The following is a 24,411-nucleotide window of genomic DNA, read 5'->3' on the forward strand; positions in this document are numbered from 1 at the left end:
CGACTCGGGAGAAGCTCCGCTATTTGCATGGCGCTCCCGGTTCCTGGTAGGTGGCGCGGCCCGTCACTCGGAAGGCCGGAGCCGCCCACTCCACCTCAGTGCCGGGCTCTGTTCCTGCGCAGTTTCTCCTCCGCAGCGTCTGCGGGCGAGCGCCGGGGCTGCTCCGGATTTCCTAGCTGCGCGGAGGCAGCCCCGGCGGCCGTGCGCCCCGTCCAGAGTAGCCCGGCCGTGGGGCGCGGCGTCCCCGGCAGCCCGTCTGCGCGCACTTCCCGCCGCCCGGACTCTGCCCTTCGGCGCCGGCTCCTCGCGGGCATCATGTCAAGAGCCGTCGCCGCGGCAGCGGCCGCCGCCACCCGGGGAAGAGCCGCGGCCCCGGCAGCCGCGCGCGCGCGAGGGCAGTAAGCCGAGTCCCTCGGGCACAGGGCGGCAGGGGACCCTCCCGGTGCTCTCCGCTCGGGCGGGCCTCGCGCCGCGTGCTGAGCCATGCCCCTGGCCGCGCCCGCGGGCCGCGCATGGGGCAGCGCCTGAGCGGCGGCCGCTCCTGCCTCGATGTCCCGGGCCGGCTCCTGCCGCAGCCGCCGCCGCCCCCGCCGCCGGTGAGGAGGAAGCTCGCGCTGCTCTTCGCCATGCTCTGCCTCTGGCTCTACATGTTCCTGTACTCGTGCGCCGGCTCCTGCACCGCCGCGCCCGGCCTGCTGATCCTGGGCTCGGGCTCGCGAGCCGCTCACGCTCAGCCCGCGCTGGTCCCGGCCCCCAACGAGACGTCCCCCAAGCTGCCTTTCCGGGCGCCTCCGGCCAGCCCGCTGGCTGCAGGCAAGGAGAGGGCGGCCGGCGCCGGGAGCCAGGAGGAGCCGGGCCCCGAGGCGCCGGACTCCCCCAGCCCCATCTCCAGCTTCTTCAGCGGCTCCGGGAGCAAGCAGCTGCCGCAGGCCATCATCATCGGCGTGAAGAAGGGCGGCACGCGGGCGCTGCTGGAGTTCCTGCGCGTGCACCCCGACGTGCGCGCCGTGGGCGCCGAGCCCCACTTCTTCGACCGCAGCTACCACAAGGGCCTCGCCTGGTACCGGTGAGTCTCCTCTCCGGGGGGTGGGGGGAGGGAGGAGCGCTGCGCTGGTCACCATCCCGACCCGGAGCCCCCACGGGCCGTCGCGCGTCAGGTGGGGAGGGTAGCGGCGACGTGGGGGCGGCCGAGGGCGGGCGGGGACCAAAAGCTGAGCGCACCCTGCGGTGCGGGGAACTCGGGTGCGTCCGGCTGGGGCTGAGCCGGAGAAACTTGCGGCGGGGCGCCGAGGGCCCCGTGGTCCGCTGCGCCCCGGGACCGTTCAGGCGACCCCGCTACGAAGACCGCCGGACCGCAGAGCGCCGGCATCCCGCCGGGAGAGCCGAGCTTCGGCTGTGTCCCCCGCAGCCCGGGACGCGGGGAGGACGCTGCGCCTCCGGCTCGCGGCCCCCTTCGCTCAGCGGCCGCTGGAGTCGCCCCTGGAGAGGGGCGCACGCCGGGGTGCCGCGCCGAGGGCCCCCCGAGTCTGTGAACTGTTTTGCTAGGATTCTCCCTGTCTCCGGACCCGGAGGGGGCCTGAGCCGCCGGTGCCGGGCAGGGGGACGGGCGGCTGGCCGCGCGGCTCGGCCGGCTGCGGCGAGCCCGCCGTGGAGCGGTGCTGGTCCCTGTCGGGCAGAGGCGCGCACTGCAGCCCGCAGCCGCCTGCCAAGGCTTCCGGGCGCCCGCGGCGCTGCCACCGCCCGGGTCGCCGCTGGCGGGGCCACGGCTGAGACGACGGTTTCCGCAGACCCCGTCCACGTCCCGGCTCAGAGGCTAGCCCTGACCGTTGATTGAGAGGGGAGGGTTGCCTCGAGGTCGTGGCTTCCGCCTGGGAGCCTAGCTGCAGAGGGGCCGAGGCTCCCGGGTCACAGTCTCGACCTCTGAGCACTGCAGCACCACCGGGCTGCGGCTCTGCCGGGAGCCCCGGGGGGTCACACCGCAATCTCCGGAAACCAGGCCGGGTCCCCAGCCCCTCGGGTCACCACTCAGCCCTCGCGTCTCCCTCGAGTTTTTTTTTTTTTTCCCTTCTTCTTCTTCCTTTCTTTCCCTCCCAGACCCAATTACTTTCAAAAGTAATGCGAAAACCAGGAGACACACAAACCGAACCCCGCTCTCTGCCTCAACCCTACTTTGCAGGACACGGATGGCGTGGCAAATAAAAGGGCCTGACCCCGAGGATTAAAGCTGCTCCCTTCCCAGCCTTGCTCGCCCTCTCCCCTTCGTCCTTTATGTTCCTTTTTCTTCCTTTCTTTCTTTCTTTTTTTTTTTTTTTAATTGTGTGGAGTTGCCCAAGTTGCCAAGTCTGGTTTAAGCCGGCAGGGACGGCCCACACTTCTCACGGTCCCCAGGACACTGCGGGTTGAGGATGCCCGCCCGGATGCCCGTCCGGTGGGTCTGGGCGCTTTTCCCCGGGGGCCCCGTGCACCAAGCGGGTTCTGGCTGGGCCCGGAAGGGCGAATACTTCGGTGCAGCCAGGTGCAGTTTGCCGCGGGGGCTCCTCTCACCGCAGGCTCCTGCCGACGGTGCGTGCGTGCCATCGCTTCCTCCCCAGGCGGGACGGGGCGGCCGCTGATCGTTGGAACTTCTCGGTCAGCCCCGATTGAGGCCGGCTCGGTAGAAACTGGCAGGCGACTCGCCGAGCGCGAGAGGGTTCTGGGGGCACCTGGGGCAGACGGCGGAAATCCCCGGTGGAAGGTTCTCGCGGAGGCGGAGGCGGCTGCCGCCTCCACCTGCCGCCGCCCTTGGGCTCCGGAGGCCCTCGCCGTTCTCGGGGGGCGGCGGCGAGCGCTGCCCGAGAGCGGGGCGGGGACGGGCGACCCGAAGCCGCTCCGCCAGCCGCCGCCGAGGCCGCGCGGGCCACCCGGGCTCCACCAGGCCGCGGGGGACCAGGGTCCTTTTCCCTCTGACGCCCCCAGAAGGTACAGGCCCCGCGGCGGTGACCTGCTGCTCTAACTGCAATGGCGCAAGGGTCCGGATGGCGCGGCCTTCCCGGGCCGTCCCAAGAGTGAGCTATCCGAGTGCCAGCAGAGTTACTGGATATTTTCCTAAAGAAAAAGGAAAGATGTAAAATGCTGTCTGTTTACTTAAAACCCGTAAATCACTTTAGACCGTTGTGGGAGTCTGGATCAATGGAAGGACTTCACGATGAATTTGAGGGCAACCCTGAAACCCTAAGTCCAACAAGCGCAGGAGATGCTGACCCAGAATGCAGGACTTGGCCCTTCCCGGCTCACCCTGCTGCCATCCAAACCAGGCCTGCAGGGTCCCTCCTGCTCTGTCCCGAGACAGGCCTCCCGCTGGAGAACAGCGTAAATAATGATTAACCAGCGAGCTTCAAGGCAGAATCATGGTTAAAACAAGCCCTCAAAGCCCGGAGTGTGAACAGTGTGAACGTGGGAGGCGCTTTTAAGGCATTTGAGACAAAATGGGAGGGGGTGTGAAATGGATGGTTGAGTTCTGGGGTCAGCAGGCAATGGGTTGTAGAATGAGGGTCGTGGCTGTGTCTGAGCAAGTCTTTAATGAGTTTAATGGGTTAATACACAGCCCTGCCAGCGGTCTAACCAGTGGCCCAGGGCCTGGTAGATTTTCCTGGATGCCAGGGAACTTGCAGTCCTTACAGCTCCCTAAGGAGACACCATCAGCTAATGGGTAGCCCAGGCTCCTGGGGTGTGTGCGTGTGTGCAGCGCCTGCCTCGGTGGCACCTTGGAGCTGACCCTGCCGCCTCCACCACCAGACATGCAAAATCTTTACAGTGCAAAATCAAAGCCACCGCTCCCTAGTTCAGTCTCCTTGAGTCCCACTTTGTAAGGGGCTCTGAGCTGACCTTCCCCTTCATACCCAGGGTTCTCTAATCACCTTCCAAACAAAGTGAGCGCTCGAGGGTGATGTAGGAGGGGCTCTTGAAGCTGGTCCTTTACCTTCCAGTGAGAGTGTGGTGTCTGAGAATTTGGGGCCTAGGGGAGCAGGAACTTCAAACCCTCAGGTGCAGCAGGCCTCCAAAGGGCTTAGTAGCTGGATTTATTTGAAGTGGGGTGCAGCATTAGCGATGCAGTTTTTTTTTTTAAAGCACCCCTTCTTGATCCACGCTTATATTTTGTATATGTCCAAGAATTTGAAGACCGGGTTTAGGAGTTAAGCCAGTCAGACCTTGTATGATCTGCTCCAGAGTCTAGTGGTGGTCCTTTCACAGGATGCCTTCCTCTTTCAATTTCGGTTGTACAAATTAAGCAGGCACTTGAGGGGTAGGGGGGAGCGGCTCTGTGTTCTCTGTGCCTGCTCTCTCTCTCTCTCTCTCTCTCTCTCTCTCTCTGTGGTTTAGCAATGTTATAGTTAAACTGTACTAAATGTTTGTGCCAGGAGTTGTTTCAAGTGTTTTGGGTTAGCTAGTTTCATCCTCATTACCATGCTGTCGAGTCAATACTTTGACAGATGAGCAAACACAGGTCGGCACAGAGAGGTTAATCAACTTGCTCCAAGTCTCACAGCTAGAAAGTGAGAGAGGTCTTACTCCAACAAGATGTCATTCTGGGCCAGGCTCCCTGATTCCAGTGACCAAAACATGCTGCTAGTCAAAATAATGTCTGCTCTAATAGGGTGGAGGGTTTCCTGCCCACCTCCAGTCGTCCGTCCCCGTCCCCCCCCCCTCGCACAGAGTGTCCACTTTGTCATTTATCTTACAACCCTTTCGATGCCAGGACAGTTGACTTGGAGTCATCTTGCACTGGTTTCTAACTAGATGAGAACAATCATACCATTCTGGAACTTTTATTTCTCTGCACAGGACAGCTAGAATCAAAGGAGTCATTAAAATGACAAAAATATCCCTCTAGTACAGCGGCTGAGCAAACAGCCAGTGTCTTCCAGAGGAAGTGGCTTATTCAATGCCATTTGCCCCTTTCAGGCTGGGAGCCCCCAGGTTAAGTGACTTGTCCTCAAGCTCCTTGGAATTAATTTGTTCGTTTAGAATGATAGAGTGATCCCAAAAAGGAGAGGGTGATTACTTTGTGCTCATTAATCAGAAGGCAGATGCAGCTAGAACACTGACATTTTTTTAGAGATTCCAAAACCCAGTAACAAATGTCTCCCCAAGGCAGCTGAAAACGGTAATTTCCTTTATAGTTTTAGCTGGTCTCACACCTCCTAATGGCCGGTCTGTTTCTCAAAACTTGGTGGCCGGCCCTGTTTCTGACTTCTCTGGAGGTTCAGATCTCATTGGGGACAATCTTTCTAAATACTTGTGTTTCCTAGGTTCTGGCGTTTAAGCCTGGCACAGGGCTCACATCCAGGCTTCTGGGAGAAGGTAGCTATCTACATTGAGATGCAACAATTTGAAATTGAAACCATTATGCTGGACCGATGTCAGGATTTAGCAGCAGGGTGGTGTAGCATGTGGTGAGCTCTGCTCTTAATTAGCCCCTAAATTACACCATAAAATGGTTGATTAATCTTTTACAAGTTGGGGGGCAAATATAACATAAATTAACCTAATCATAAGTGTTTTCCCAGATGCTGAGTTAATAAAATTGTCAATATTTAATGGAGGCCTATTAGTTTTAGATAAATAAAATGCCAAAATGTATGAATTAAATTAGACTTATTGTCTTCCAAATGGTATGTTATTATCTAGCAGATCTGTGAAAATTAGTTTACAGCCCTTATCTTAGGAGACATTCTTAAAAGATAGGCTACTACAGCGAATATAAATTAAATGCTGACTACATTATGTTTTGTTTTTTTAAAGGAATCTATGTACTAAAAAAGCAGTAGTTTAATGTACACCAGTACTGACAAACTTTATCTTCCCAGTCCACAGTTTCCCATTTGCCACGGCAAAGTGATCTTACACATCTCCTGTTTTTCTGATTTTTTTTTTTATGTTTTGAAAACTCAGTATGTCACAAACTCTTGTTCTAAATATACATGCTTCAGTTTGAGTCCTTAATTTTAAAACAGACAGAGACCTAAGGTTTTCTCCTTAATTATTCACAACTGAAAGCTCACTAGGAATAAAAAAAAATAAAGCAAAACAAAAACTGCTGGCAGCTGTCTTAGCTCACAGTGTGGCAGGGTGGGGTGGGGTGGGGGATGTTTAGAAAGCCCTGGAACCGAAGCCCAGGACAGAGGCCGCTTGCTCAGAGGTGCTTTATGTTCTCCCTCTCTGATCATGGAAGTTTAACTGATTGACAGAAGCACAAAATGCCCACCCTCTAGGCACAGCAGAAGGACAGCTTCCACTGCTGTGAAGAAGAGTTTCGTCAGGGCTCTGCCTCTCATGTAACAGGACTGTTTCAGAGAGTAAGGGAACCTTCAGGGCGGGACTGGTGGGAGCGACTTGACACCCCCAAGTATGTGGTGCAGTGTCAAGGGTAATGAGAGCATATCCTCCCCTCCCCGAGTGACAAGAAGGGAGAAACGGGACACCACCAGTATCACTGAGGACTAACAGGCCAGAAAACGTCCTTATGTTTAAATTGTTACCTTGCTGGGACTGCCTTATTCCTTGCTCTCAGATGATCTAACCTCAAATAAAACTGCCGCTGGTGCACGTCAGACTGGTTCTTTTTTTGGTCCAGAGATGGGGGAGGTTAGCTTTGATGAACAATAATTATTCTTAGTAACGTGATAGTAAATTGCATTATAGCCAAGAAACTAACTGTTACAACATCCTTGGGGCTCAGGAAACCCCACAGCGAGGTCTTGAGCCAGAAGAGGGGCTCTCTAATATATCTCTCTATTTAAAATTATTTTATGTGTGCACTTCACAAACTTTGCTGTCATTTGATAGCAAATATTTTAAAAATAGTTTAAGTTACTGACTCACTCAAAAAAAAAAAACTTGCTTCACTGTGACATGTAAGAAACAGCATAAATGAAGTTGTACGATGTGGTTTTTGCCCCACAACTGTTATGAAGTTCTGTGGGAACAGCAGGGAGCGTCCAACTAACACTAATGCATTTATAACAGGTTAGGGGAAATTTGCATGTGCCCACCACGAAGAAATGATGAAAGCTTAGGGAGGTGGAGATGCTAATGACCCCGAGAGTCTGCAGGAACCAAGACTTCCCCTTTAACCTCATGACTGCAAATACTGTCAGTCAAAAGCCAAACTGTGAAAAGCAAGCGTGTAGCCACGGCAGGACACGCGGTTAAAGAGCTTTGATAAAGAGGAGTTCACGCAGGATGTTGTTAGAGTGAAATATTTTCCTTGTAAGCAAGGCAGCATGGGCGCCCTGTTAATGTCAGGCCTCTGGCACTTCAGCCGAGCCAGACTGCTTTGGATCACCCCGGACCGTGACCAGTCCGTGTGTGCTCACCCACTACTGGGTGGCACCCAGAATGCAGAAACTTCTGGGTTCCGGGATTTGCCGCACACCACCCAGGAAAAAAAAAAAAAAAAAAAAAAAAAAAGTTGTAAGACTGTTCTGGCATTGAGACTGGGGTAGCGGATAAAGAGTGACAATGTGCTGGGAGGAGCGTTTTCCACGCCCTCCCCTGCTGTCAGGGAGGAGCCTCCGCCTCTCCGGGCCCGGTGACATTACCGTGCAGTTAGCGCCCACGCCGGGTGGCCGGCTGGCCGCTGCCACGAGTGCGCTTCTGGCGGGTCCTCACCTGTGGGGCTGAGCCGGGCGGAGCTGCCTCCGCCCGCGCCGATTGGCCGGAGGGTCTGCCCACAGACCAATAGCGTGGAGCCTGCGCGAAGCTCCGCCCCCGGGCTGTCGCAGTAATTCTCTGCGCGTCTGGCCGACTCTACCCTCTGGTTAGCCTTGCTTCTCTGCTTAGCAGGACAGCATCGGACCCACCTGCCCCGCGGGGCCGGCCTTCGGACACCGGCCTGCAAGCGTTCACGGAAACTAGCTTCATTCGGCTTGGGAAGAGGGGAGGAGCTGTTTGCTTAGTGCTGCGAGTGGCGCCGAAAAAAAAAATAATGCAAGATTTATTCCGTGCTTGTCTCTCAGGAAGGCTGACACAATCAGAGACGCCTATCCCCTCTGAGCCCTTCCCAGGGCCTTCTGGAAACTGGTCCTTGTTCAGTTCAGCTCTTCCTCTGGGCTTGTTGTTTGGCTGGTCCCTGGAGCCCTCTCCTATGATTGCTCCAAACGCTCCAGGCATTTGGCATATGCCAGCTCAGCCAGTTAACACAGATAGACAAAAGAGAAACATCCTGTTTCTTCTCAGAAGCCCCAAGTGGGTGGGTGGGTGAGTACTGGAGGGAGTGGAGCAAAGCTTAATTCCAAGGCCAGTTCCAGTGAACTCACCCAGACTTCTCTTTGGCTGGAGGTCCTTCTGGCTGCTGAGGAGGCTGGTTTACAGGTGTGTGTTACCAGGCTCAACGAATAATGTACTCTTAGAAATTGTGATTACACCCTCTCCCATCCTGATCTAACAAGGGGATATTTATTGAGCACTTGCCTTAAGAAGGTAGACTTCGTTTTCTGGAGAAGTATTAGGCTCATAACAGAAGCAAGCGGGAAGCGCAAAGATTTCTCACATGCTCTCACTTCTATATGTCATTCTCCCAAGACCCATTCTTCACAAGGGGCTACTTTTTAAATGTTTGTTTGTTTGTTTGTTTGTCTGTTTTTACAGTGGATGAGCCTGTGCTAGCAGGTTTTCAAATCACAGTGCTGGAATAAGGGCCTATGCCCCCACCCTGGCTTTTTATAGGGGTTTGACAGGCTGTGAACAGGCTGCCAGTGTTAGGTAGGGATGCCTTCAATACTCCAGATCTGGTGCTACCTTGGCAAAGAGACCAGCGGGGTAACCCCTCTCCGTTTTACTGGGCATGGAGCGCAGCGTTGTTCATCTCTGCCCCTACCCCTTGCCATCCCTCATGTAGCCCATTTCTCTCATTTGTAACCTGGCACAGTATGGAGCTACATGCCCTGTTCCATGTCAAGAACGCACATTGCATGGTTAAATTGCCACAGCCCAGCTCCTCACAGACATTCTGAATAAGGTTTGGCACGTATTTTTGTCCACTTCACCTCATTTGCATTTTGAACCTTTGAAGCCGTCCTGGGACAGGTCAGGTGTGCTCAGCCAGTCGCCCTACCTAAGTCAATTTCAGTGAGAACTGTTTGTTTTTAATTTTTAAGTGCCCTAATGAAAACTTCCCACCTGTTGGTAACTCTCAAGGTCAGCCCTTTGCTCCAGACACTTTTGTATCTGAGGAAGCCACCTGTTTCTGACACCAGCATCCTTCTCACAGAGCTGAGGCTGGACCCAACAGTGTGGCTGAACCAATAATCAATGATATACAGTGTGTGTGTTGGGGTAACCCCTGTGCCCCCACCCTGTCACATAGAGTGGCCACACTGCACATTTGACCATCCTCTGTCCAGTGAGCTCTTGCAGTCATTTGACCTCCTGATCTTGTTTGCTGTCTCAGCTTTTGCCCCTCCTCTGTTCCTCCCTCCCTCCATCTTGACCCTAGGAACATGGGTTTGTTTGAATCAAATCCTATACCTAAGCCTACCCTTTGGGGTATCTGCTCAGACCTAATGCGGCTATACCCTCCAAGATGTCTGCTACAGAATGAACAACAAAGAAGGAGAAGCCACAGCCAGTAAATCAAAGACAGGGTCAGGAAGTGGCCAAGGCTGAGGAGTGGGGAGCAGGCTTGCTAGTGAGGCTTTCAAGTCAGGTCTTGCCACTGGCTTCTTAAAGCGGGTCTCCCCTGGCTGTTGTTCCCCTGCGCAAGCTAATTGCAGGTTCGGCTTTCCACTGAGCAGCTCAGGTCTCCTTTCAAAGGCCAGTGTTGTTGAGTTGGTGCTGTTCACAGAGCAGGATGTTTGCCAGCGCTGGAAAAGATGGAGCTGGTCTCCGCCCTTCTCAGCGCTGTACTCCTGCGCTCTGTGTGGTTTTCGTCCCGGCCCCAAGATCATTGTTCTTCCTGGATGCACTGCTGAGGTCTTCACCAAATAAGTCAACAGTATTTACAAACACCAGCAGCCTGGGCTGGGAACAAAGTCAGAAGCAACAACAACAGCATATGTTCTGTATTTGTCTCTGCAGCCACAGAGTGCTGAAAGGCGCCTGAGTCCCACAGCACCAGAAACAGAGGAGCTCTCCGGATTAGGTGTCATTAGGACAGGAGGCAGGTGGGAACTTTTAGCTGAAGAGCTTGGGGTTGATTACTGCTGATGTACACTTAGGTTTCAGGGGTGTCTACATTTCAGCCTGCCAGGATCACCTTCTTATCTCCTAGCTCACTGTCTTGGATAGGCTCCTCCCACTTGATGATATTCTAACACCTGCCAGGATGCACCCCACCCCCACCCCAAAGCCTACACACACACACACACACACACACACACACACACACACTCAGAGGCAAGCATTTGGCAGAGGCAGTCCACAGGGCAGTGAGTGAGCGGCCTGGCACACAGCAGGATCTTGTTTGCTGGTCCTTGACTAGCTTTTCATGCTTATCTCATTTCTGGCCCTCTAATGTTCCATGTCTCTTTCGGGGACATTTAATGCCCCTTTCTCTTTCCTTGGGGCCTTGTGGAAGTCGGACAGGTAGTTACAGGGCAGGCTTACTGCCAGTCATGCCCAGGTGGAACTTCTCAGTCCTGCCATTCATTCATGATTTTTTTTTTCCCACCAAGGTTTGAACCTCTAGACTGGATTGAGCAGTAAGTAGGTGCTTAGTAGGTAATCAAGCTGTTGGTTTGATGTCTGGATCCTCAGGGAGCTCACAGTATTGGCTAGGGCCGACTTAGTGAGAGCTATGGAGCAAAGAGAAAGTGGAACAAAGAGAAGTGCAGCAGACCCAAGCAAACAGCCCTACTGAGTTGAGCTTTAAAGGGTGGGCATGAATTTGTTGGCTGATAAGGTCTTTGGAGCAGAGAAAAAGGCCTGAGAGTCATGGTAGAATATTAAAGGTTGGTTGGAACACACAAGAAGTCAGAGTTTAGGCGTCAGTTGGATCTGGAGGCAGGAGAAACCTTCCTTTTACCAGTCACAGGGAGCTTTGGGGGGCCCCGGCTTCTCCTAGGTCAAAGATTGTCACCGGCTTTGCTTGAGCTGTATGTATTCATATATATTTCTGAAGGAATTGAAATAATTTGATATGTCAAGTCAGGGTAGACAGGGAGTTGGTAAGGTCAAGCTAGCACTAGGCCTGCTGGACCAGTCTTGCTCAGACACTTTGGACAGATGCCATGTCTTTCTCACCTACTGTCACTGCAGTGTTCATGCACAGCTTTTGGATGCCCAAGTGCTCTCCCAGGTCCATGGAGGTCTCCTTCCTCCTGGGCTCTGAGGCTCTGCCAGGAAGGACCGGGTCTACTATTCCCATCCACTCTAGAGGCCTGGATGTGCAGAAACAAGCAGCTAGCTCATAAGCTGCTGTGGGCTGTCAGCTTCTGGCTGTCCTTTACCAACGTCTATGGATCTAGGGCTCTGCCATGCCTGGGCAGGGATTCTCCGCCATCATATGAGCCAGGAGGCCAGTGAAGGAATGGCACACGGGCAGGGCCAACCTTCATTTTTTAGGGCTCAGACTTCTGAGGCCTGGAGAAGCCACGCTGGCTCCCAATAGCCCTCATTCCCATATGGCTTGGGCCTGTCCCTGCCCAGACTACATGCAGAGTAGCTCAGCTCTGACTGGAACCTTCCACGAGGGCATATAAAAGTGATCAGCATCGTTGATCAGCTCTGGCTTAGAACTATGCCCCTATATCTGCTGTGCTAAGTTTATAGGAGACCCTGGAAGAGATGTAGCTGGCTCCTGGGTAGAGCTGCCGCACCCCTGCCTCCCTTCCCACCATCTCCTCCCCAGGGCATGGCCGATCATTCATTTTTAGTTATTTTTAGGATTGTGCTTTCTTCCAATTAAAGCTGGAAACCCCAAAACGGGCTCCTGACGGTTTTATGTTCTGAGTAAAGAACATTTGCCAGCAGCGGCCGGGCAGCGTCTACAGCACACGGGCATTCTCTCCTTGTGTGTCGGGGTGAGGCTGGGCTGACAGCAGGTGACAGACACAAGTTATCAAAGAGGACATAGAGCTGGTTGCTTTTGCTGCTTCTTACTCCGTTTTAGGTTTGGGGTGGTGGGTAAGCACATAAAACATGTCTGATACTGAAAGGTAAAGTTTAACATGAAACTCCACAGCTGCCTTGAGTGCTAGGTCTACACACATTCATTTTCACTGAGTTGCATCAACTTTGGGTCTGATTAATTTGAGTGTGTGATTTGTTTATTTATTCTCAAGTTTTCCTTAATAATAAGTTCATTAAAAAAATTCCACTTTTTGCTTGCATTTCAATTGTGTTCTGACTTGGACTTACTGGATTTTGCCCCAGTTCTGAAACCCCTCTTCTCATTCCCTTATAGAATCACTTGTAGACTTCTCCCTGTCAGAGGACTACCATGTGGACCAGCAGCAGGCCCAGGAAGCAGGAAGGAAGGAAGGGTTATCAGCAATGATTTTTTGTTGTTGTTGTTGTTATTTGGATGTCCTCTCCATGGGCTTTGTTTATTATAGCTGCTGTTGTGTTTGGATGTGAGGTGCTCACAGGTTTGAACTTGGTACTCCTCTGGTGTGGCTGCTTGGGGGGATGAGGTGGAACCTGGCTGGCATTCTTCAGCAGGCTCCACTTCCTGTTCACAGAGAACTTCCTGTGAATTCGATGTTCCCAGACAGCTTCCTGTTTCTGCTGCCCTGCCTTTCTTGTCAAGACAGATTGTCACTCTCTGAAACTAGAAGCCACTTGCACTTTCTCCCTTGAGTCAGTTTTGTTCAGGGCATTTCATGAAGCAAAAGAACTAAGACAGTTGCGGGCTGATTTTTTTTTTTTTAATTTTAATTTTTGGTAATTTATTGAGCATCTGCTTTTTGTTCATCTCAAGGACATCACAGAACACCTTCTGACTAGCATACTTTTGCCAACATGTGAGGTGAGGTTTCCTGCCTGCACAGTCCCATCACAATGGGGTTGTTTGCTGCCATGCCTTTCTCTCAGCACAACAGTGTCCTCCCATAAGGCCTTCCTCTCTAAAGTTGCTTCTGATCAAGTATTTGGACACCATGACAAATGACTAATACAAGATTACTAATGAAGGCTGTCTTGTGCTCCCATCCTCAGGCGCCAAGCATTTCATACTGGAAGCCAAAATTCAATTGTGTTTAAACAGTGTTTGAGAAGAAAAGATGGCGCCCAGAATAAAAAAGGCCATTGCTAGAGAGCCTTCATGGTGAGGGAGAGGCTGTACACCCCTCAAAGCCATCGCTGCTGCTCGTTGCAGTGGAGCCTGTCATTAAAGGAAAGCCCTGTAATTAGAAATTCTACTTCCAAGAGGGAACTGCACCAAAGCAGCTGCAGACTCTCCAAACAGCATTCTTGGATGCTGAAAAGGGGATGGCGGAGCCAGGAAACCCGCCAGGCGGTTAGCTGGTGGCTCTTCAGGTGGCCATCTACCTGCACTGAGGTCAACCCTCTCCCTTTTGCAAGGGCCACTAGTGAGTGGGTATACAGTTGGTTGCTTCTTCATTGGCTCCTTGCTTCCGACCCCACCCTCTTGGTTCATTCTTCTGATCTCAACATCCCTTCCTTGTTTTCCCCTCAATGCTAAACTCCTCCCTGCGGATTGAACCTAGGCCCTTCTACATGCTAGGCAAGTGTTCTGTAGACGAAAGCCATCATCCCCAGGCCTCAGTGCCAAATGTCATTAAGATGTCAATTCTAGCCAAGACTGGTAGTGCACCTCTATACTCCTAGCACTTAATAGGCAGCCAGGAAGATCTCAATTCAAGGCTACTTAGTGCAAACTCTATCTAAAAAGATAACAACAAAAAGCTCTTTTTTCATTCTTTTGCACAACATAACCTGTTTAACTGTGCCCTTTCATCTGACCACCAAAGGAGAGGCTGGGTCACGAGGCAAGATGTGACAAGGACCCAGTCAGTGGCTGGGTTTTCCCCCTGGATCGCTGGCTCAACAGACACATGCAGTGTCTGTTTATAGCTAGGCTAATTTAATTTTCAGCTCAGAGACCCCCCCCCCATTTGGTGTTAATCTCAGATAGTTAATGAGCTAGAAGGAGAGTCAGCCTATCTGCTGGTGTCTCACCCTTCGCCTCAGTGGCTTAGCAGGACTGATTTATTAGCCGTTTGTTCCTGGCGTGAGTGGGCCCGGGCAGTCTGGCACAGCTTCCTGATTCTCCCCTCTCCGAAAGACCAACTGAGCTCTGGCTTCTGGCCTTAGCTTTTGGACCTCTGTCTTCCTTTCACAGCTGTGGTTGAGTGGAAGGGAGGAGGAGAGCCCAGGACATAGAGAGCCTCAGGCAGGCCAGCTCATCTGCCCAGCCAGCATGCAGTGCCTGTGAAACAAATCCAACTCTTTATTTCAGAAGCATTTGTCCCCAGCCAAGCCAGCATTGAGAAATTCTGGCCTGAAATTCCGTCTCAACATTTGGGCAAGTGTTTTCTTTCTGTAGGAGGATAACACACTTGAGAAAAGGGTTAGATCCTGTGCTGCAAAGTAGCCAGAGCTGGGGTAGGAGAAGCAGCAGGCTTTAGCTTTCGGGAGGGCCATTTCACTTCTGCTTCCTAAATTAATCTGCCTTTCCTCCCCACATGCACCCATACACAGTCACACTCCTCTTAGTGATGTTCTGAGAAATGGCTCATTATACCATCACACCCTTCATGTCAACATCTGGGTACACTTATACCTGGACGGCACAGCCTGGGACCCGCTGAGGACAAGTGAGGCCCCTGTTACATATGTAGCTTGTTGGTGACCAACCACTGCTGCATGCAATACTGTCTCATATATGATATCTCATGGATAGAGTGTGTAACTCCATATATTTTAATTTTAAACCAGACCCTTCCAGGTTTGACTATCAGGCAGGAAGGGCAGAGATAACCTCTTTAGAAAGGAGGTTGGTGGTAATGGGTGGGGCAGAGAATGACGGTGATGGTCACATTTTGATCCCATAAGCTGGTTCTCCTTCCAGCTCACTAACTCTCCAGGATTACCACCATGTGGAGGGTGGCCCATCTTAGAACTGTAGGCTCAGGATGGACATGACCCTAGAAATTCAGCAGTCTAGACTCCGAGTTCCTGCCCCCTCATTGCCTTGTCTGAGTTTTGGGGCCCAGGGGCCTGCCCTCTCTAAGCTGCGCTGCCTCCACCTTTGAACGTGAGGAACCAGAGGGTCTCCTTGTGTGCATTGCTGCTTGCCTTGTCTGCAGGGGGGTAAGCCTGCTTCTCCCATTCCAGAGTCAGGCTGCTGCGCTTGTGTGGCAAGGACTTTGAGCGTCACGCAGGGCAGATCTTTGAGGTATGGCCGAACCATGCAGACCTCATCCTTTCAAAGCTTAAGGAAATATAGCGGCCTCAGCCTCACACAGTACATCCAAGAATGAGCTGAGCCCACGGGCCTCATTCGGTGGGATCAGAAAATCCAGACGAACCTGCGCACACATCCATGTCCACTCTGGCCGTTTGGCACCTTGAGCAGGCTATTGGCCATTAGCCAGCTGGTGAACTGGCATCAGGAGCTCTTACCTCTGTTTGTGCATCCCTAAAGCTCAGGACCCACCATCCATTTATTTGCTGCAAAGAGGATCCTCTGCGTTCTCAAATGCTGTCACTCCTAAAAGCCGAGGAACTCCGTGATTCAGTTTTAGCAGTACTTTATTTTGCTTTTTGCTTTTCACCCTTGCACTGCCCCACCCCACCCCCTTGTTAGCAAGAGTCTTGCTGTGTAGACAGCTCAGGATTTTCTCTAGCTTGCCTTGGGTTCTAGGCATATGTCACTATGCCTGGCTGCACACCCTTCTTGCTTGCTGTAATCTTTCATAAGCTTTATCTCTGTTCTTCACAGACAGGAGCTCCAGTGGCTGTGACTTCCCCTCTGTGATGGATGGTCCCCTCAAACCCTGAACAGGACCAGACCTTCCCTCTTCCTTAACCTGCTCTTGTCCAGTGTTTTTTTCCAGTAACCACAGAGGCATAACTAACCCACAGCCTTGCGAACACTGAGCCACACTGGATGAGGTGGAGCAGGGCCTCTTCTTAGGGCCAGTGCTCCATCGCAGGCTGTTTGTCGCCTGGGAGTCTTGACACCTCAGAATGACAAGTTACTCTGCATTTAGCAAACCCAGGAGAGCCTTCAGTTTGATTTGTTTCCCAAACGTGCTAATGGGGCTCAGGAAAGCAGGCCTCTGATCCCTCCTTTAGGTGGTGTTTACTTATGGGCTTAATGTGTGTTCTCAGCCCAGAGACTTGGGAGTGGATTCCCAGGGGACAGCTGACACTTAGAAGTTTGATCTGGCGCTGTCAGAGCTCAGAGAAGCCAGGGGCTCAGTGGCGCCTCTCTGAGGGAGGCAATCACTGGCCACAGAGATGTCCCTAGATCACACAGGGCACCCCCCACCACAATGCCCAAATGGCTTTGCAGCAGCTTGATGGCCTAGAATCTTTAACAGTGTTGCTCTTCTGTCCATTCCTGTCTGTGCTCACTGGTGGGCTGAGAGCCTGGATCTTCTTGGTTTATGATCTTTCTTGAATGACCCAACCCCAAAACTTCTGGGGAAGGGCAGGGGAGGGCTGCTCCTTAGATGGATGAGTTCAGAACACACACAGACCATACCTTCTGACAGTTTCCTTAGGCCTTCCTCTTCGCTCCCCTCTCCTGTTGCCAGCTTTCCTCTCTTTCAAAGTTGTTTTTGAATGAGTTGACTTTTTCTGCTCCTATCGCCCCCTCCCCCACACCCCTGTTTTCAGATCCACATCATTTCACTTATTTTAGTATACCTTTCTGGGGAGGTCCATGTGGTGTTTGGAGTATGGGATAAACCTCAAAGTTTGCCCAGCTTTTTTGTTACAGGATAATGAAAGGCAAAAAGGGATGAGAGAACGAGAGGAGAAGGGAGGGAGGACCATGACTCCTTCCCAGATGGACAGACCTGGATTACATTAAGGGTTTTATCTCACCCACTGTTAGTGAAGGAAACAGGCAGGTCAGTCTTATTATTTAAAGGGAAAGTCAAAAGAATTTGTAGGTTTCCTTGTAGGAAGGGAATGTTGACATGAATTTACAAATGGGTGATGGACTTTGTCATTGGAGAATGGGAAGGCAGATCCATAGAATTCTATGGTCTGCAAAAAGGCTTGGTCTGCATCTCTGTTCATGACTTCTCTCCCATTGGGACACACTGCAACTTCTGGAGCTCCAAAGTCACCAGGTCTGGAATCTTGACAGTGCATGGCTTTCGGGTGGAGACATCTCTTCATGTTTTCTTATTAGTAAAAAACATCTTTCCGTACTTCCATATCTAGCTCTCCCTATCTACCTATCTACCTATCTATCTATCTATCTATCTATCTATCTATCTATCTATCTATCTATCTATCTACCTTATACTCGTCTTCGGCAAGCCCGTGGAATTGGTAATCGGCTGAAACCTCAAACATTTTTGAAGACATCTCCAATTGTCTCCTCTACGACTGAGATAGTATTTCATGCCACTCATCTCCTGCTTTGTGTGTCTTCTCATTGCCTCTGAGGCCAAAGAAAGGCAGGTTCTACCTGCTGCTTATTTGTTCACTCTTCATTCCTCTAACAATCATTAATTTTTGTCAGAGTACTGACAAGATCCAGCCCCAGTCTTCAGACTCCTGAGGACAGTCTTAGCAGACCGATGAAGGTTATGGTAAGGCTCGTATGTTTGCTGGAAGGATAGTAAGGGTTACTTTCAAATTCATTACATTGTTCCTAGAAGGAGATGGACCCTGGGAACAAGGAACATCACCATGCCTTGAAGAAACAGCTCTAAGCAAGGCTGAATGGTTGGAGAGGAAACTAACCAGAGAACCCCAAACTCACTTGGAGAAGGGCCATGTTGCCAGCAGGCATTTGAAAATCATGCCTAGAACACTATAAAGGGTTTACAAGCTTTTTAGACTTGTCATTTTAAAAGATATCTATGGACTCAGGAAGAAGAAAGGATGAGCAGGGCGGGTGCCTCCCACACTGATGGGAAGTGAGAGTTTCTCTGAACCTGGTGTGGTAGTGTTTGAAGGCAATTCCAGCACCAGGAAGGCTGAGGCAGGACGGATGATCATGAGGTCTGGGCCAGCTTACACTGCAAAACAAGATCCTGTCGCTGAGGCAAAGGGAGGGATGAGGGGTGAGAAAGAGAGGGAAAGAGAAGGAGAAGGAATTATTTTTCAGAGCCAAATATGAGTTATCATGACCCGATGACAGAAATTCAGGTTGCCTCAGATGGCATGTTCTACCATCAAAATGGTTACCTATGCTTTTATAGTCCTAGAACAAACTCTGTCACGAATCAGTGCATTTCCACATACACTGGGGGGGGTGTCAACACAGTAGGCAGCTGTGGGAGGATTCTGCTATAGATCTGATATGCTATCCGGTGACATTCTTACCTTTTGGGTTGGTGGTATCTGGGGGGCGTGAATACCAGCTCAAATAGAGAGGTAGGTGATACATGGCTATTGAGTATAGAGATAGCCCAAGATTATTTCAGCTTTTAATCTGCAACATTCCAACTTCTCATAGTCACAAAGTTTAAGTCAGTCAGTCTCAGGTCTCCAACATAGGTGTGGCTTTTTCCAGGAACTTAGTTTCACCCTTGTGGGAGCTTCTCATCTTGAGCCACATGAGCCCTACCCATTGGGAGGCCACATGAAATGCCACTCCCATCCCTCACCCCCCGGAAGTCACTTCACTAACTCATCCTCCATGGAGGACATGCTGTTTAAATGTTACCCTGCACCTGCTGCTGTCCCAATAGACATCTTTGTCATCTTAGCCTGCCATCACCTGATGGATGGATGCGTGGGCATGCAAACATAAGTTAAGAACAACCAAAGCCAAATGGTGCATCCTGAGCAGCCATCTTCCTCACTGTCACCAACTGTTGTCTTTTATGAGCTTGAACCGGAGGGAATGGCTTATTACCAGCCAGCACTTGATGGCTGTTTGCCCCTGCCTCTCAAGGGGCGTAGATTCTCTGATTTCAGAGCACACTTGTTCTTTGCTTTTGATTGGCATTCAAGTCCAGGACCTTTTTTATTTTTTTAATGTCAATGGCCCCTTAATGTAATTGTGTCACTTAATGTAATGGGAGTGGTGATACATAAATGTGTCATCCTTGAGAGTTGGGGCCTGAGACCCCATGATAATTTATCCATCTAGGTTGCCCCCAGTTCTCTTTATATGTCTGCCCCATGACCTTCCATTCTGAGCTGTAAGCATAGTGCACTGCTTCCTTTTTGATGCCTCTACAGCTTTCAAGTGCTTACTGATATTTTGCTGTCTTTCTTGTTCTTATTTCAAAGATAGACATCTATCACAGTGCAATTAAGTGCAAAGCAAAATATGGACTGCAGGAAGATGCAGTAAAGTGTTTTGCTTTCTGACATACAGGCTTAGGGCTGGAGAGATGGCTCAGTGGTGCAGAGCACTGCATGCTCTTCCTGAGGACTGAGTTCAATTCTCATCACCCACATAATGCTTCCAGGGGGATCCAATACACCTTTTGGCTGCCAACGGCACCAAGCAGGAAAGGGATGCACAGATGTATACACAGGCAAAGCACCCAGATTAATACAATAAGTAAGAAAGTTAAAACCAGATATATAGGTTTAAAAAGAAGTCACCAGGCTAGTTTCTAGAGAGGCTTGTGCAAGGCAAATGGCTAATCTCTTGTCACTCTTAGCTCTTTGATGACTGTGTGGCCATACTTGATTTCCTTGTTGTGTCTATATTTGTTCTCTTGGAATGGGTGTGGAGACAGGGTGAGGATGCTTTCTTAGAACGCAGAAGAGATGCTGAAGATTTTTATCTGAGGATTTTGCCAGTCAGGCAACACCAGCTACCAAGGTTCCACAGATTACAGTAAGTGATGACGGGAACAGAGTCAGATCCTATACAATATTTACCAGTTGCTTCGACCACCAAAGCCTTCCCCTCTTCCCGTCTTCCAGTGTGAAACATACCAGGCAAGCCAGAGTCTAGTGATCTGTGGCAGTTTCAGTGAGCTTCAAGAAAACGTAGCTAACTACAACAATCGAAAAGAAAGCCTAGACAGGGTGGGGAGCCTTTTTCTCCTGCTGACGGCTGACTCACTCAAGAGCAAGCTGGAGATGGTCTCTCATCATAGGGGGGCTGGGCTGGGGCCTCCGATGGCTGTTAGGCTAAGGGTTTTCTCTGGTCAGCTTCAAGTGTACAGATGAGTTAGCCAGGAAATGGTTAACCACCGAAAGAAGTGGTCCTGAGTCAGCAGTGTGCCCAGGCTTCACACCTCCTGAGTCGCTGTGGTAGAAAGTGCTTCCTTTGCTCCCTAAAAGGTTCTTGAGTCCTTTAAAGTCTGTGATAAGAGGAGCTAACTTGCATTTACTGTGTTGAACTGGCCAGTTGATAAGCAGGGAGAGGTGGGGAGGGGAGGGTTGCTTGCTGAGCAGAGGAGGTGGAGCCTCCTGGGCATTCCTGACTCTGGGGACCAAGGTGAGACACTGCAGGTTGGATGCAGAGCCATTCAGTTCTTTCTGGGTCTCCCGCTGCCCTCCCCATCATCTGGGCCTTTTTTTTTTTCTTTTTCTTTTGCTTTCTACAAAGTCTGCCGGCCAGAAAAACTTCCGTCTTTCTAAAGATTTTAAGGCTTCTCTTTTTCCAGGAAACAGGACACAGATCCATCAGATTTCACAAGATTTGTCCTTCTCAGGCCTCAGCAAGACAGTGAGGTGCAGTAAACAGAAGCGGGAGCTTGGAGCAAGAGCACAAAAGCCCATTAGCTTTTCACTCCCCCTCCAAGGCCTAGCCCCTTCCTGGAACAGGAACCACCCCCTTTGCCTAAGACCCAGGCAAAGGCCTGAAGGAAAGGGGGCTCCAGCTGCCTGGGCAGTGTGATGCTCACTGGCTCCTCACCCTCCCCCAACACTGAAAAGCTTTTATTTCAGAGAAGCATTGAAACTCCAGAACAATGGAGGCCAAATCCTTGGGCAGCGTTTGGGGCCAGGACTGGGTAGCCGTCCTTTGTTATTTCTCTTCTTTCCAACCCATTACCTTAAAAAGGAGAAAAGAAAAAAAAAAGTGAAAGGACGAAGGACCCATGAACTTTTTAAGAATCATGACATCACTTCCGCAGGACCTGAAATCTAGACTATTTACAGTTTCACATGAAATTATTTTTAAGTCTCCCAAAGGAGTGCTTTGATATGCAAACATCTCCCCAAAGGGAGACAGTTGCTTAGGGCGATGTGGCTTTTTCAAGGGGTTCAGCCCTGGTGGGCTCAGGCCTCTGAGGAAGTGAGAAGGCCCAGATGAAGGCCCACACTGTCAACTGATAGCACTGTGCCCGGCCACCAAAAGGAGCCTCCTGGGAAGAAAGAAGGGTGTGCCATTAAGAAGAACCAATGCTGGTTCAGCTTACACTTGCCATTACTGTCTGGGCACAGGCAGGCTGGCTTTCTCAGCAGAGCCTCTTTCACAGCCCTGGCTGTGGGGACTGTCTTCCTGCAGAAGAGGGCCAGGGAGGAACTGGGAAGCTCCTTGTGACTTACATGGTGCAAAGGCGGCAGAGAATCTGGGTTTGGCAGGCAGGCTTTGGGAGAAGGGTTTTAGCTCATGCCTGCTTAGGCAGCCGATCTGTGATGAGGCCTCTGGCGGCCTTGGTGCATTCTGTCTTCCTTAGAATTTCTTTTGGAAAGCTCTCACGTATGCCTGCCTGGAGCTCCAGTTGCCCTCTGCCCAAACCCTTCTGCCTGTTGGCAACTGCTCGAGCTTTTAGAGCTTCTACCTCAGGAGAAGGAAGTTAAGTTAAAGGAGGTGGGGGTTGTGCCCTTGTCACTATCCTCCTGTCCCTGTCTTGCTACAGGCCTAAAGGCAACAGGGGCCCAGGGACCGTGAAACAAAACCTCTGAAACAATGAGCCAAAAAAACCTTTCTTCCCTGTAAGTGGTTTCTCTCGGGTAACTCATCACAGCAATGGAAAGCTGGCTAAGACTTCCCATACCCACTATTTCAGTGCCCTAGGAGGTTTTCCTGCCCTGAAATACCTCCCACCTAGCCACCCCTCCCTCTCTCCCTAGATCCCAGGAAATTTTCAGGTCAGCTGCTAGAGTTTATGAGTTTGCCAAATATTCAAAAAACAAAACAAAACAACAACAACAAAAGAACTTGGTTTACTTTCCCACTTTGAAAGGCAGCTTCCTCATTGCTGGGGCCCGTCTGTGACTGTGGATGGTAGGGAGCCAGTTCTTTTTCTTTGGAAGGAGTGTTCCTAGAAGCCTTCTGTTCTTCTGTTCTGTGTCTGAATTGTCAGTGGCTTAGACACCAGCTTCTTGGAAACGCTAAAGCTGGTGGGTCATCACAGTTTCCTGGCCTTGGCCCTGAGTTTTTGGTCAGCACTGTGGAACTGAATGGGAAGAGCCATTTTGGCCTCTTCTGCAGGCTAATTGAAAAGATGTGGGATCCAAGGCCTGAGAATTTGGGAGTAGAGCTAAGGGGTCATGCCGATTAGAAGCAAAGAGGCTCACAAAATAACTTTATTTCGATGCTTCAGAAACTGTACCTATTTTAATCAAAATCTCTGAGTGTTTAATGACTGTTTTCTCATTTTAATTGCCTTTTCTTTGGAATGGTATCAAAACAAGGCCTAGGTCAGCCCTTGGCACTGTGTTAGGGGAACTGCTAGGCCTAGGGCAAAGGCCGCACAGGGAGCTTCAGAATGGCAGGGCTGCTCTTTCATGATTTTTATGGTGGCTGTGCATTTGTCATCATTCTTAGTACTGGACAAATATGCTTTTTTTTTTTTCCTGTGAGTTTAAAATGTAAAACTTTTAAAAGAAGAAAAAGTTTCCATTGGCATTCAGAAAACATGGGTTATTTCCTAACTCAGCAAGAACATCTATGAAAAAGGAAGAGGGATTCAAAGCTCCTGCCTACTCTCTGCTGACTGAAGACCAGACCTACCCCACACCAGCCTTGTCACTGAAGGTCATTAACTCCCATCAGCTGTTTTGTGTGACTGCCCAGCATCTGTTGGGCTATGGTGAGGGGGCTACGCCCATTTTAATCATCTTCCTTTTTGCCGCATCATTTTCCCATTCATACAGTAAATTCAGTCGATGAATGGTCAGACTCAGGGTGTTGCTAGAGGGGAAAAAAAAGAACAAAGAAAAGCAGGGCAGTGTTGGTGCTGGGAAGCATCAAAACCGGAAGCTGTGTAGAACTCCTCTGATCCATTCTCACTTCTTACTCCCCGAGGCTTTGCCTTTAACAGCCCCTTCTCCGCTGCTCTTAGAAGGACTTGGGGTGTTGGTGAACTCAGACTCTCTTCTGGGAGAAACTGACTGGCAGTGATGGGCTACATATATATGCTGAAGTCTCCAGTCTGCAGACAAAGGCACAGAGTAGCTGAGACCCTGACCTTAGGCTGGACTGCTAGACATCCATCTTTTCCTCCCTGCCTGAACATTAGGAAGGAAGACTGAGCCTGCCCACATAGGCCTGTAAGCCCAGTGGCTTTAGAGGCTGAGCCAGGGTTATCACAAGTTCAAGACCTGTCTAGGCAACTTATACTCATATCAAAATAAAAAGAGGGTTTTACAGTATAGTTCAGTGATGGAGAACTTACCTAGCACATGCAAGACCCTGGGGTCAGTGTCTTAGTGTCACCCCCCAAAGAGGGGCAGTGCAAACAGCTCAGTAGCCTTTTCTTTCTTCTCTCTCCTCTCTTTCTGTTTTTGGTGGGCAGCTATACTGGAAACAGTTTTCCTGCCGCAGCTTCTCAAGGACTAAGATTCTAGGCACATGCCACCATGGCCAGATCTAGTAGCCAGTTTTTGCACTCATTTGAATTCTATGGGACCTTAAAAAAAATAGAGGGTTTAAGCCACTAGCTCTGAACAGGGTGATGGGGAGTTTGGTTTTTTGTTTGTTTGTTTGTTTGTTTGTTTTTTTCTATTTGGCACCATGCAATCTGACTTTTGGTTTCTCTTTGTTCCCTGAGTAAGTTATATGTTACTGGCTACAGTTTTAGTTTGCCTCCTTGTGTTTTAGTCATAGTCAGATCTGTATGTGGGGAGAGAGAAAGAGAGAGCGAGAGAGCTGTTAATGGCAGAAAACATCCCTCACTTCTGTTTGCAGTAAGCCTCGCTGTATGTGTATGTTTCTGTTTGAAATCTATAGACCGCCAGGACCACAGCCTCATTCCTATGCAGTAGAATAATAGCTGAGAGGGTGAGGGTTTTGACCCAAATAACCTTAGAGTCACCAAATAACTTGTGCTTCTGCTCACAATATTATACCCCACATACATTTAAAAAAATATTTTGTGTGTGTGTGTGTGTGTGTGTGTGTGTGTGTGTGTGTGTGTGTGT

At 50.7% G+C, this 24,411-nt stretch overlaps 1 protein-coding gene across 1 annotated transcript in view; it reads left to right on the forward strand.

Annotated features, from left to right (window-relative positions):
* Nucleotides 1-440: 440 nt before the first annotated feature.
* LOC129666989 (heparan sulfate glucosamine 3-O-sulfotransferase 3B1) overlaps nucleotides 441-24,411 on the forward strand; it is a 32,915-nt gene continuing 8,944 nt past the window's right edge. Inside the window, exon 1 of the mRNA XM_055594417.1 lies at nucleotides 441-1,066. Within this exon, the coding sequence (XP_055450392.1) occupies nucleotides 513-1,066 (554 nt within the window). The 5' untranslated portion in view covers nucleotides 441-512. The remainder of the gene's footprint in view (nucleotides 1,067-24,411) is intronic.

Source organism: Psammomys obesus, unplaced genomic scaffold (genome assembly GCF_907164565.1).
Source record: "Psammomys obesus unplaced genomic scaffold, mPsaObe1.curated_primary_1811, whole genome shotgun sequence".
In the NCBI taxonomy this organism is placed as follows: domain Eukaryota; kingdom Metazoa; phylum Chordata; class Mammalia; order Rodentia; family Muridae; genus Psammomys; species Psammomys obesus.